Source organism: Microtus pennsylvanicus, chromosome 7 (genome assembly GCF_037038515.1).
Source record: "Microtus pennsylvanicus isolate mMicPen1 chromosome 7, mMicPen1.hap1, whole genome shotgun sequence".
Classification (NCBI taxonomy): Eukaryota; Metazoa; Chordata; class Mammalia; order Rodentia; family Cricetidae; genus Microtus; species Microtus pennsylvanicus.
This window is the reverse complement of record NC_134585.1, coordinates 14,851,642-14,864,488: the sequence shown is the minus strand read 5'-3', so window position 1 is coordinate 14,864,488 and position 12,847 is coordinate 14,851,642. Positions and strand designations below refer to the sequence as shown.

General features: G+C 37.7%; 1 protein-coding gene across 1 annotated transcript in view; it reads right to left on the bottom strand.

Moving 5' to 3' along the window:
- The window catches only part of Phyhipl (phytanoyl-CoA 2-hydroxylase interacting protein like), a 35,229-nt gene that overhangs the window by 10,566 nt on the left and 11,816 nt on the right, over positions 1-12,847 (bottom strand). Inside the window, exons 2-3 of the mRNA XM_075980012.1 lie at positions 2,618-2,814; positions 774-948 (exon numbers count right to left, since the gene is read on the bottom strand). Coding sequence (XP_075836127.1) covers positions 774-948; positions 2,618-2,814 — 372 coding nt within the window. The remainder of the gene's footprint in view (positions 1-773; positions 949-2,617; positions 2,815-12,847) is intronic.

Below are 12,847 nucleotides of genomic sequence, written 5' to 3'. Positions count from 1 at the left end.
GCTATCTCCCTAGCCCTCTCTGAATTTGTTTAATAGGAAAAATGTCATCCAGGTAAAGAGGAATCAGTAAAGCCCCCTGCTAACCGACAAAAGGAGAGGATGGCAAAAGTGCTCTAGGGCACTCAACAAACACACTCTGTGTGACTGAGTGGACAGAGGAGCAGGAGGAAAGAATGCCAGCGCTTCCATGAAAATACTGGACCACTCAAATGGAGTGTGGGGTTCCAGCAGAGAACAGGCCCTCCACATCAGGTTTCTCAGACAGATGACTGCTTAGGAAGTTTGTAATGAATGAATCAAGGATGCACAAACAGGGCAGTAGTTTATAAATAGCCTTTTCAAGCTCCTCCAGAACTTAGGTAAAAATAACAAATATTTCTGCTGGGCATCTACCTAGGTCTATCTCTAACCTAAGTGCTGTTTCTGGTTTCTTTCCTTCAATATTTCTGAAAATGACACCGTAAAGGATAAATAGATATGAACACCCTCTTTACAGGATGAGGGTCCATGAATATTAACTTTATTCAGAAATTGCATCAGTTTTTATTTCACTTTGAAAAAAACTACGCATGCAGCAAAAGGCAGTCTGATTCCACCACTTAAGTTGCTTGTCTGAGAACTCAGCTCCCTCCAACCAATACGATACCCATTAAGCAATGCTACCAACAGCACCACACCTTCATGCAATGCTTACTCGCCTTGTAGGTACAAAAAGTGTATGTTGATGATTAGCTTCTCAAGAACGTTAATCAGTATAAACCACAGCTCCTTACCTGCTGTACAGAATTCTATAATTTCACTCCATTCAGACACAACATAATCACCGTCAACTTGTTTGGAGGCAGTCTGCACCGCTACTGTATACTCAGTCCTTGGGCTCAAAAACCAGTGTCCACGAACAGTCATTGGCAAGGGAACCGCTTTTGCCACCAATTTTGTTGGAACATCCTAGGAAGATAAAAAGGAAGATGAGGCAGTAAAGAATAAAGGGGAGGAAAAAGTAGGCAAGGAAGAGCTAGGGAGACAGGAAGGCTATAAAATAACCTTCATCAACTATAAATAATAGAGAGGAACCTAAACTCCTAAGAGCAGGGCTTCCTGTTTGAGAACATGCAACAATTATTATATTTACATGTTTATTCTCTATATGCAGAAATTAAGGCCCTGAAAGAACAAGAGACAGGCTTCACATCCTACAATCCAGAAACAGAAAAGGACCTGCACTCTAATCATCATTTATAACATACTGTTTTCTCCTGTACATGCTATCTTCTTCAATACAGATTTTAAAAAAGAGCATAAAAGAACTAAGATTAATTGATTTGAAGTCTACTAAGTTAAAAATATATTCGCTTGATTCTTATGACTTGATAATCTTACTGGAGGGGTTCATTACTAACTGTTTAGTATGTAAAGGAGAGAATGCTTTTAAAGTAAATATTAAAACAGATGAATTTGTTTCACATTCGTACTAGGTAACTTTCATAAAAGTATGGTGTCTGAGAAAGCTTAGGTCTTTTTGACCCCCAGTTGATTACCTGCTGTTTGAACACTCACTACATTTTCAAAGTTGTGGTGTTCATGGGTGAAGTAGAGGTCAAGCCTTGAAGTAGTCATCTTTTAATGGGAAGCATGTCAAACATTCTTCAAAAAGCAAATGACAGCAAAAAGAACACCCAAAACCAAACTGGAATTTGATAATAGTGACCAATGAATAGTATTCTGCACTATGTAAATCCTCATTATGTTTAGTTTCTGTAACCATGAAAGACATTTCCAGAAACATAAAATGCATTGAATTTTCTGAGGTTAAGACGGAGTAGCACTATCTTCTTCAAAGACCATGTTTATGTCTATTTTCATCATCAGTAAAAGCAATGAAGCATAAGAGAAACACTCGAGCCAGGAAATGGTTACTCCTAACAGCCACATCTGGAGGAAGAGCTGAAGGGTGACGGCAGAAACAGCAGGTAAATGTTACATATTACAACATGTGAAGGTTAGTAATTTTCAAACAAAATAAAGCACCCCCTAAATTTTACTTTTTAGGGCATTTTTTTAAGGCCTAATGTGTTTAAACAAAGTCCCACAATTTTATAAGTCAATCAGTTTGATTCAGGGAAGAATGGGTGCTTCATTGGAAAACTATTCAGAGCTGATGGCATCTTTTTTCCCTTCTGCTTCAGTGAAAGAATTTTACGGTTTGGTAAACAATTTAGCCATTTTTGTCTACATGGAGTAACTGAATTCTGAGTGTCCTACCCCCTTCAAACTCCACTGCCCTCCCCAAGCCGGTTTGGACTTCATTTGCGTAGAATTTAATATAACTGATTTATAAGTGGATTGTATCTTGAACTATCCTGATAGCACAGGATCAATTTCTTTTAATGACTTAAAGTTTGCTATTTTTATCTTTGCATATAGTCGCAATTTACCCTTTCACATGGTGTTTCATTTTTCTTCAAAATTTTATTAGGGGGATAAAGTTTTAAATCACACATAATTTTGTTTCTTAATGTCAAATATCTAAGTCATTAAAATTATTCTTTCTTTCAAAATGTCTTGATATTTAAAATGTTTTCAAGATGCAATGACTGTAAATTTTCACTAGGTTTACCTTGTGTTTAAATTTATTAGAATTCTTGTTCTCTTTCTTGTTGAGGTCAATGAAATAGTGTGTAATGCGGTCCTTTGACTTCGAGTCCATCTCCCATGAGATCTTGAAGGAGTCACATGTGATGTTACTTATTTTGATGTTATGTGGGACAGGGAGTTCTTCCATTTCTGCTATGCCACTGTCTTGTGATTTGTTACCTGCCAGAAAATAATGCATAGAAAATTAGCTTTTGATGAGTTTTTCCAGTATTCAATGTCTTTAGTGGTATATGTATTTCTGAATTCAAAAGTACTAAATCTAAGATTCCATTTTGCTCATGAAGTAATTCACATCATAATGAAAGGTATTTATAAGGCCATATCACCAGTTAAAAAGCAGGCAAGTTCACTCCTATGATTGCTGTATTTCCATTTCCTAATCTCTGACTTATAGAAACACATTGATGATCCATCTTGCCTGTAAAACACCAGCTTTGCCTGGTTACGATCTTGCTGAAAAGCCTCAAAGGACCATTTTTTTCAACATGACAAGTCAATGCTTACCCTAAGTAACACAAGTATTCTAACCCAGATGGTGACCCAGAAGTGCTGAAAATGAAGTGGGCCAGTCAAATGATGGCAATGCTTGTGTAGAAGTCTAAGAGAAGTCTAAGAGGTAGCAATGGAAAGCGGCAGAACTTGCTCCTCCTCCTTCACTTTGGAAATACCATATAGAAAAACAGTGTACAAATACTGAATAATACTAAAGCCTACTCATTTACTCTGCCAAGGTATTTATTGTAATCATTTCTCTATGATACTTGATGAATTGAATTTTGAGTGCTGAAATAATAAACAAGGGTAAAGACAAAAGCTGAATGCCATGCTAACTGATGTCATTAAAGCCATGAATCATCTTTATACTGTCACCTGGAGAAACTCTTGGCTCCTTTCTAGCAGTACAACACAATGGCTGGAGGACAAAAAGAGAAAATACAGACATATTTGCCATTCAAGTTTCTGCTATGTGTGAATAACTTAATAACTAAACATTAATAACTGTAACAAATCTCATGAAAAGCTTTGTTTTCATTAAAATTGAAGGGACATACCACCTGAATTAAAATGTGGAGATCTCTGATCAAATCATATTTTTCCTATGAACATTATAAAGCTCTTATTATGTCAAGAATATAAAATTTAAAACTATCACAGGCCCAATTTTAGACAAAATCAATACATTAACTCCTTTTTTTGTCTTTTTTTTTATGAGACAGGGTTTATCTGTAGCTTTGGAGCCTATCCTGGAACTAGCTTTTGTAGACCAGACTGGCCTTGAACTCTCAGAGATCAGCCTGCTTCTGCCTCCTGAGTGCTGAGATTAAAGGTGTGCACCACCACTTCCCGGCTAACATTAACTACTTTTATCAAGCTTTCTTACTTGCTTAGAAGTTAAGAATTAAGCTAAAATCTCCCTTCCCGTACTTCATAAATCACTTTTTAAATAAGATTTTGAAATAAATGACAGAAAAAGAGAGATTTTTGCCTATAAAAACTGACAGAACAGCAAGCAAAACTCACCATCATGCACTAAGCACTCAGTCCATCTCAGCTCTGCCATGTGTGCATCTGTAATCAGCTCTCCTACCTTAGTGAAGACATGACTGTAAGAGCAATTCTGGGGCTGGAGTGATGGCATGCATGGTGGTTCAGAGTGCACACTGCTCTTGCAGGGAGCCCAACATGCAAATCTGTACTCCACCACCATCTGAACTACAATTCCAGGGGATTTGCTTGTAGCCTCCGTGGGCACCAGGCATGCATGGAAGTGAAACATTTATATACACAAAAGAAAATAATTCTGGCCATAATATTTTAAATATTAGATGATTCTAACATATTTTTGCTACTGTGTTGATCAGTAATACCGAGTGCAGACCAAATACATGATTTAATACATTTTTTTCTATCCAAACATGAATGCTACTTTAAAAAAATATTTCACAAGCAGTTCCTAATGACAGCATTTTTTGACATGCAGGGTAAAAACATTGGCAGATTATGCTAAGAATATTTACATATGGCTTTCTCAGTAAGTTTAAAGTGCCTTATATATTTGTACATCAATTCCTACAATGAAGCACAGATCCTTTTTTTGTCCCTCTTAAAAACAAAAAACCCTCACATCTTACCACCCCATCTTTACCTATACCCTGCCCTATGCCCTCAGCACCAGGCAGCCAGTACTCTGCCAAGTGTTTTTACAGATGATCTATTCTACACATTTCCTGTAAACAATGCACATGGTTCTTCATTATCTCCTCTTTTCAAGCAATATATTGCTTTCCGGATTCATCTATGCTATGTTATTCATTTATTTATGTTTATTGCTGAACAGGGCTCTGTTGTATACTAGACCACCTTTTCTTTGTGCTGAGCAGCTGATGGGCATTTCAGCTGTTTCTACTTTGTACCTATCACAAATGCTGATACTATGAATATTTGTATACAAGGTTTGGTATGTGCACACATTGAATTCACTTGTGTATATTCTTAGGAATGGGAAGAGTTAGAAGATCAGATGCTAGCTCTAATTTACTGAGGAACTAGAAGACTATTTTTCCAAAGAAGCCACACCACTTTCCAGGAGTGGGTGTGACTCTTACTAAAACTTTTTAGGACCTGTCATTTTTAGTATAGTTATTCTTTGCACTTTTTGCCAAGTGGGGTTATAGCACTAATACCTTTGGAAGGGTGCAGCAACAAAGAACCATCTTAAGTCATAAAGAAGCCCTAACAGGTATGGAACCTACTAGTACCTTGACTGTACACTTTACCCTCTAATATTGGGAGTGATACATTTCCATTATACAGATACCCTGGTTCAGGAACTTTTGTAGAGCAGCAGACATGAATTCTCACTTTTTTCTATCAGCAAGGTATTCTAGCCCATGTTCTATTTTTCTGTGGAAGTACAGAAATCAATCACTTCTCTAAGAGCTATGGTTTAGTTTAGTAGAGAATGGCAGGCAGAGTGTAAAACCCAAGTTGTAGGTGTGGCTATCTCTGTTAAAATATTACTATTTCTAGGGTCTCTGAATGGCTGGAAGAGCCAGAAACCCATGCATGTTTGTTCACTAATAAGTATCTACATTCCTACAACCTTCCTCAAGACTTAGTAATACCACTTTTGGGTATATGTCGAACAGATGCTCAACCATGCCACAAGGACATGTGCTCAACTATGTTCATAGCAGCATTGTTTGTCATAGCCAGAACCTGGAAACAATCTAAATGCCCTTCGACCAAAGAATGGTTAAGGAAAATGTGGTACATTTACACAATGGATATGGGCCCATATTTTATACAAAATATTTATAGGCGGGCACTCTGGCCATACTTAATTTTCAAGACAGCTACAATTCTGTCAAACAAGATAGCCATCTAACAAAGGCCAGGATGTATGGCTCCTTCTCTGCTGTTAAAATGTAGATTGCCTGGGGAGAGGTGTTGTTTCCAAAGCTGGTGACTTAAGTTGTAGGTGTTTCGCTAGCCCTGCCTCCCCCAGAAAGAGAATATTAATGAGTATCCACCTGGGTTTACCTGGGGAATAAAAGATGTTTGGTATAATAAAAACGGGTAATCTTCAGGATGGATAAAGCCTGAGATGCCCTTCTGAGATGGCTGTGTGAACTGTGTCTCGTTATTTCTCATACTGCTGTACCGGTTGAATTGGGGAAAAATAGTTTCTATGTTGGGGCCTAGGGGCTCTGACATAATGGCGCCCAACTTGGGGTTGACCACTGACCACCGAGAAAAGCCAGAGAAAGAACAAGTACAAAAGAGAACATGATGCTGACCACTGAACCCTGAAAAAAGCCAAAAAAAGAACAAGAAGTACAAAAGAGAACGTGGTGCTGACCACTAAACCCCCCAAAAAGCCAGAGAAAGGACAAGAAGCATGAGAGAGATGGTAAATGCTGACCACTGAACCCTGAGAAAAAACAGAGAAAGGACAGAGGAGAACATAAGGCTGATCTGCAAACCCCCAAAAACAAGGAGGGAGTGACCAGATGTGAGAAACCTGCAAGAAAAAAAATCAGTGGATACGTGAGTAATGTGTGCTTAGATAACAAAACAGGACAGTAATATCGGGAGTAAAATTTGTAAATATAAAAATATAAAACAAGGAAAAAACAATCAAATGGCTATGCAGTTGATTGAAGATATATTAAAAGACAAAGGAGAGAGTGCAGCAGCATCAGATACAATAATTTTTAGAATTCATAGAGGAGATATACCCTCGGTTTTCCCAGTGTAGGACCTTAGACATAGCTGTATAGAAAGAAGTAGAAATGAGAATCCAACAACATTATTGTAATTATGGACCAGAAAGCATCCCCAAAGATATACCTTATTTCTGGATGCTAATATAGGAAAGGTTGGACTCAAATCCTGACCAGAAGGAGATAGTTCCATCTGCACCACCTGAGGATTTGCCAGACACGCTTTTAGAACAGAGCAGTTACAACTTCTCTGTATATTTGAAAATATCAAAATAACGTATAATAGCAAAATTTACATTTCCTTCAAAAACAATTAAAATGTATTTTTTATTGCTTTATGTTAAATACATAACTTAATATAGTTCCATGTGACTAACAAAAAGCAATATTCTGGGGGAGTCTTGCCTTTATGCTCCTGTTTAAACCTAGCCCTGGGATTACTGACACCATAATTAAAATTAGATGGCCAAATCTGGCTAAAAGAGTTCAGGGGCAGGAGCTAAGTGCATCCAGGCAGCCCTCACATTCAAGGCAAAGGACAATATAGACTTTGCAATTTCATTTTCAATTGGGTACTTGTTTTGCTACTTCTAATCAGCCATCGCAGATTACAAATTTCCATTATGCTAGTGCCTAAGCTGCTTTTCTATGCTGACAGTTGTATCACACTTGCAGAGGTGCCCAACTGTTAATTACAGAATGGTTAAGTGCATGCCTACTAGGAAGACAGATGGAGATGTGTGACCTTGGGTAAGTATCTTCGGATTCTCTAAGTTCTGTTTCTTCATAGGCCAGCCAGGATAGAATGAGGTAATAACCCACATATGAGAAACATAACTTCTGGATTGGATTACACCATGTTAGCTGGTTCAACTTACATTCATGTAAAAGGAAATGATTAAAACTCTACTCCCCCAACTTGGTCTAATTATTAATATTATATAACTTTGCTAACATACGGAGGCTGTCAATACCCCTGGTAATCTTTAATGATTTATTTCTTTTGAAATCACATTTTCTTGAAATTTGTTTGTGTCTGAATATATCCAAGAACTTTTTAGCAAATCCATGTGCTAAAAGAGACTTATATTTCTTAGTTTTGATGTTATATTTATGTGTGAATAATCTCTAAATTTAATTTCACGCTTCTCTCTTAAATAGACATTTCCCCTTATTTTTTGCCAACAGAATCCTGTTGCAGAACATCTCCGAGTGCTGTCCTCAAGGTTTCCTTTGAGCTCAGAGTGTGCTGTGCTGCTCGCTACATACACAAGTAGGATGTTTCAAGCTTCACTTATATATAGCATGTCACACTGTTCTTCTTTTCTATACACCTCACGTTTATGCTGTTCTTCATCACGCAGTTCCCTTTGTATCTAGGCTTTTAGTGCCTGTAATATGCATTTCTAATAATAGTTTCACATCCAAATAAGTAATATTTTTTGAGAAGCAAGTATACAGTAGTTATGATCCAAATAATATTTCATTCTAGTTTTCAATCTTAAAATCATAAATTATAAAAACACAGCCCTGGGTCATAGCCACTATTCCTGTAGGGTTAGGGTTTACAGCGGAGGACATGGGAAGCCAGCTGTCACAGTCTTAGACAGTTAAGCAGGGAATACTCTGACACCTGCTTTTTATAAAACCAACAAACAAACAAAACCCCCAAACCTCTGCTTTCTGGACGGCAGCCTATGAGGTCAAAGCAGGGGAGTGTGGCTATCATCAAACTCAGAAGCCCAAGAATCAGAAGTGAGAAGAGGTTCAATGCAGTTACTATACTATGCTCCTTAGTTTAAAACGTTAAGATTGTATGAAAAGCCAAGAAAACCTGTTTATCCCACAGGGCTGATCCTCACGTGCCACATAGGTTTTCCAGTCCACAGCAGAAACACAAATTTCTGGTTTCACTGGCATAGAAAATGGTGCATGATTAACCCTTCACATTCCTACTCATGAGCTCATTTCTAATAGCCCTATCTGGTGTTAGATCTCAGTCAAATTATCTAAGAAGTTTTAAAGCAGATATGGATCTGCTAAAGTTGAACTGAAGAATAGTAAACATCCAACAAATGAAAGCATGTATGCACACACCCCTCCCCACATACATACCAAGTTGAAAAAAAGAGGAAAGAAAAGGAGACCTCTTTTAACCTTGAAGTTAGATAACTGAAAATATATGTACATAGGTTCACGGGCAAGATAAAATAAAATGTACTGGCTTCTTCTTCCCTTTCTTTGTAAAATCAAAACCACAAATGATAAAAGATCATAGTACTAAATGTGTTTCAAGGCGAGTAATTTTTTTCAGTCTGTGTCATAACTGGAAAGTATTAAAAACAACTCAGTGTGTAAAGCTGGAAAGCCTCTGACAGATGGTAACATGAAACAGGAACAGTTCTTCTAAAGTTCAACAGATATTTGTAATAAAAGAGATAATTTGATATGAAAAAACAGCTGATAATTTTAATTAAGGCTCTCCCACTATCTAGGTAAATTAAAGTGTAAGTAGGTTCTCAGTTAACCACAATAAATATTTAAATATAACATCAGACCAGAGACTTTCAGTATTAGAAAAACTTAAGAGCATTTACACTAGCAAGGGAATAGTCTAAATCCTTAACATACACTTTTAAAAATGTGTGTCTGTGTGAGTATCACACATGATCAGGTACCCACCAAGGCCAGAAGAGGGTGTTGGGTCCCCTAGAATTGAGTTACATGTAGTTGTGAGCTACCCATTGTGGGTGTTGGGAACTGAACTCGGGTCCTCTACAAGAGCAGCAAGTGCTTTTAATCATTGAGCCATCTCTCCAACCCTATTTTTAGTTCTTAGGGAAGTTTATGACAAGTATTAATATCATCTACATTCTAAGGGGTACATACAAAGATGTTTCATAACTTTTTTGATGCCAAACAACTGGCATAAAAGCCAAATATGTAATTCTAAGAGCAACCAGCTAGTTAATCAACAATCCTGAGCTGAGGGCTTAGATAACTCAGAGTACTGGTCCCTGCACAAACGAGACGTAGGTTAAAGTCAGGATTTTGTCTTTTGTGGTTTGTCAACAGCAAAGTAACAATGACTGAACAATAACAATGTAAGTTTTCTCTTAGTCAAAAGTTGACACTGGCAGCATACTTGGGTTCCTGGGTATAAAAGACTAAGTGTTTGTATCATAACCATCTTTAAAAAGAACCAAGTCTTGAATGAGACAGGTGTAATGAAATGCTATTATATCTATCCAGGAAAACTCAACTTACATTTATTCTTTCTTATGTACTGTTTATGAATCCTTATGGGTGCATTTATTATTTTTTGATTGAATGATTTATAAATCACTGTGTACCACACTTTGGATAGCTGTTCTCCATATTTACTTGTTCATTGTGAGATAACTGTATATAAAATGTTTTAAAATGCAATGTACACCAGCAGCATACTAATCACAGAGATCAGAATGTATAGAAATAACTGAGACACTCCAAGGGAAGGGGCTTCTTGATACAAAAACCACAACTGTCCAAGGGAAGGTGCTTTTTGATGTAAAAACCACAACTGTCTACTATAGGGAAAATGAGGATGTACATCTTTCTGCCCTAGAAAAAAATTAAACCTGCATCTTAAAACATTTAAGTACTGTTGTTGACAAATTAATGTTATTTTATATTTTTCCAGTGTTCACCATGCAGGCATGTAAACGAGGCAATACTGCACTCTGATGTGTTTTCTTTTAAAAATGAGGCTTGCTCAGAGAACTGTCATGAAATTGATAAGGTCAATGACATCTACCTTCCTAAATAAGAATAGATATTTTATTCTCCCATAATTTCAAATTCCCTTCATAGGTGATAGTGAAAAAGTGTCTCAGTTACAAAACAAATACAGGAGGTAATATGTTTTTCTAAACGGTAATACAGTATACTGTAGGCAGAGACTGCTCATTTGTTTCCCAGACCTGAAATAATCACACAGAAACGATATTAATTAAAACACTGTTTGACCTATTAGCTTAAAATTCTTATTAATTAACTCTGACATCTTAACCCATTTCTATTATTCTGTGCATTGCCACAGGCTATGGCTTACCAGGTAAAGTCCTAGAGTCTGTATCCTTCGGCAGCTACATGGCATCTCTTTGACTCAGCCTACTTTCTCTCATCTCTGTTCAGATTTCCCACCTGGTTTTATTCTGCCCTGACATAGGCCTAAAGCCAATTCTTTATTAATCAATGGTAATAAAACATATTCATACAGAAGGGAATCCCACATCAGTGTAATATCACCTGCCAACTAAAGGTTATGGAAAGGCAAAAGTAGCTCTTCCAGAGGAAATCTGTACATTACTTTTCTAGTCACTGTGACCAGATACCTCACAAGAGACAAGAGGAGGGGGACATGTGTTTATTTTTGGCTCACTCTCTAAGGAGATGTAGTCCATCACAGAGCAGCAGGAGCATGAGGTGTCAGTCACACTGTGCCCACCCACAGTCAGGAAGCAGAGAATGCCGAGTGCTGGTGCTCGCCACGTTCTCTTCCCTCCCTCCTACTCAGTCCCAGTCCACACAGGGACGAGACACCCGCATTTACCACTAGGCTTCCCTCCTCAGTTAACCCTCATACACAGGTCTAGACGTCTGTCTCCTGAGTGATTCTAAATGCAGACAAGTTGACAGTTAAGATTAACTATCGCAAGTCCACACCTTGCCAACATAATATAAACACACATTGCTTTTAAACTGTAATGGTAAATATATAAAATTTAAGTTAGTCTCACCCCTAGACTAATTTTTTATTCTTTTTTTATATATATCTAAAACCCTTTTACCTGATAGAAGACTGTGACTTACACATTCAGTAGACATGCGTAATTGTTGGCTGCTCGTCAGTAGGTTGGAGACGAGTGTAGAACCACAGTGTCTACTGTGGTTCATTCTTCTACAATTGTGTATCACCGTCTAGTAACATGCACATGAATATACATGCAAATTTGAAGCCCTTACTGCTACATATTTTTCCAGATAACGTAGTTGCTTCCCTTTATATCTAAATTTCTCAGGACATTTTTATTTTTTTCTTTTATTCGTACTAACTCTTAAGCTCAGTCAAACTTAGCCTCTAAAACTGCAACAAATATCCCCTTGTCAAATGGCAGTCACAGCTCCTTCTCAGTTCTCTGACTTTCTTCTGATGGGGGCTCAGGACGTGCTACTTTGTGTACACTTGTACTGGAGTGAACATCTGATGTAACCCATGAAGAATTTACCTGCATGGAAAATTCTGACATTCTTCCTAAGGTTATAAGACTCATTCCTGAACTATCCTCCCTATATCTAGAAGGAAAGAACATGGTTATCTCTGAGGGCCCAGAGAAGACTCAGAACAAGCAAACTTCAGTGCTCAACTTCTACCCCCTCTACAATGCTATATTTCTTCATCACACTAAGCATGAAATACACACAGTTTTCCCTATTTTCTTACGTCTTCATTTCTAAAAGCCCTATATTGTTCAAAGGAGCTACTCAATAAACTCGTATGCTTTTCTTTTGGTAACCTCTTTGGTTACATGGGTTTTGGTCATAGATTGTTTTAGAATCAGGTAGGTGATAATTAGGTGAGATTGTTTTAGAATTAGGTATGAGATCTTTTCCTCTGGCACCTACTCCTTCCGTGCTTGACAACTTTGCCACACCAAAAGTTCATGTTTCTCAGAAGTCTGCTGAAGACTGTATCCTGATAAATGCTACCCTTGAGAAACAACAATAGATCTTCAGCAATTAAAGAAATGCAGCATGGGGTGCTGGTGCATTCCTTTAATCCTAACACAGAGGCAGGCGGGTCGCTGGGAGTTCAAGGCCATCCTGGTCTACAAGAGCTAGTGCCAGGACAGGCTCCAAAGCCACAGAGAAAACCTGTCTTGAAAAAAAAGAAAGAAAGAAAGCAAGAAGGAAGGAAGGAAGGA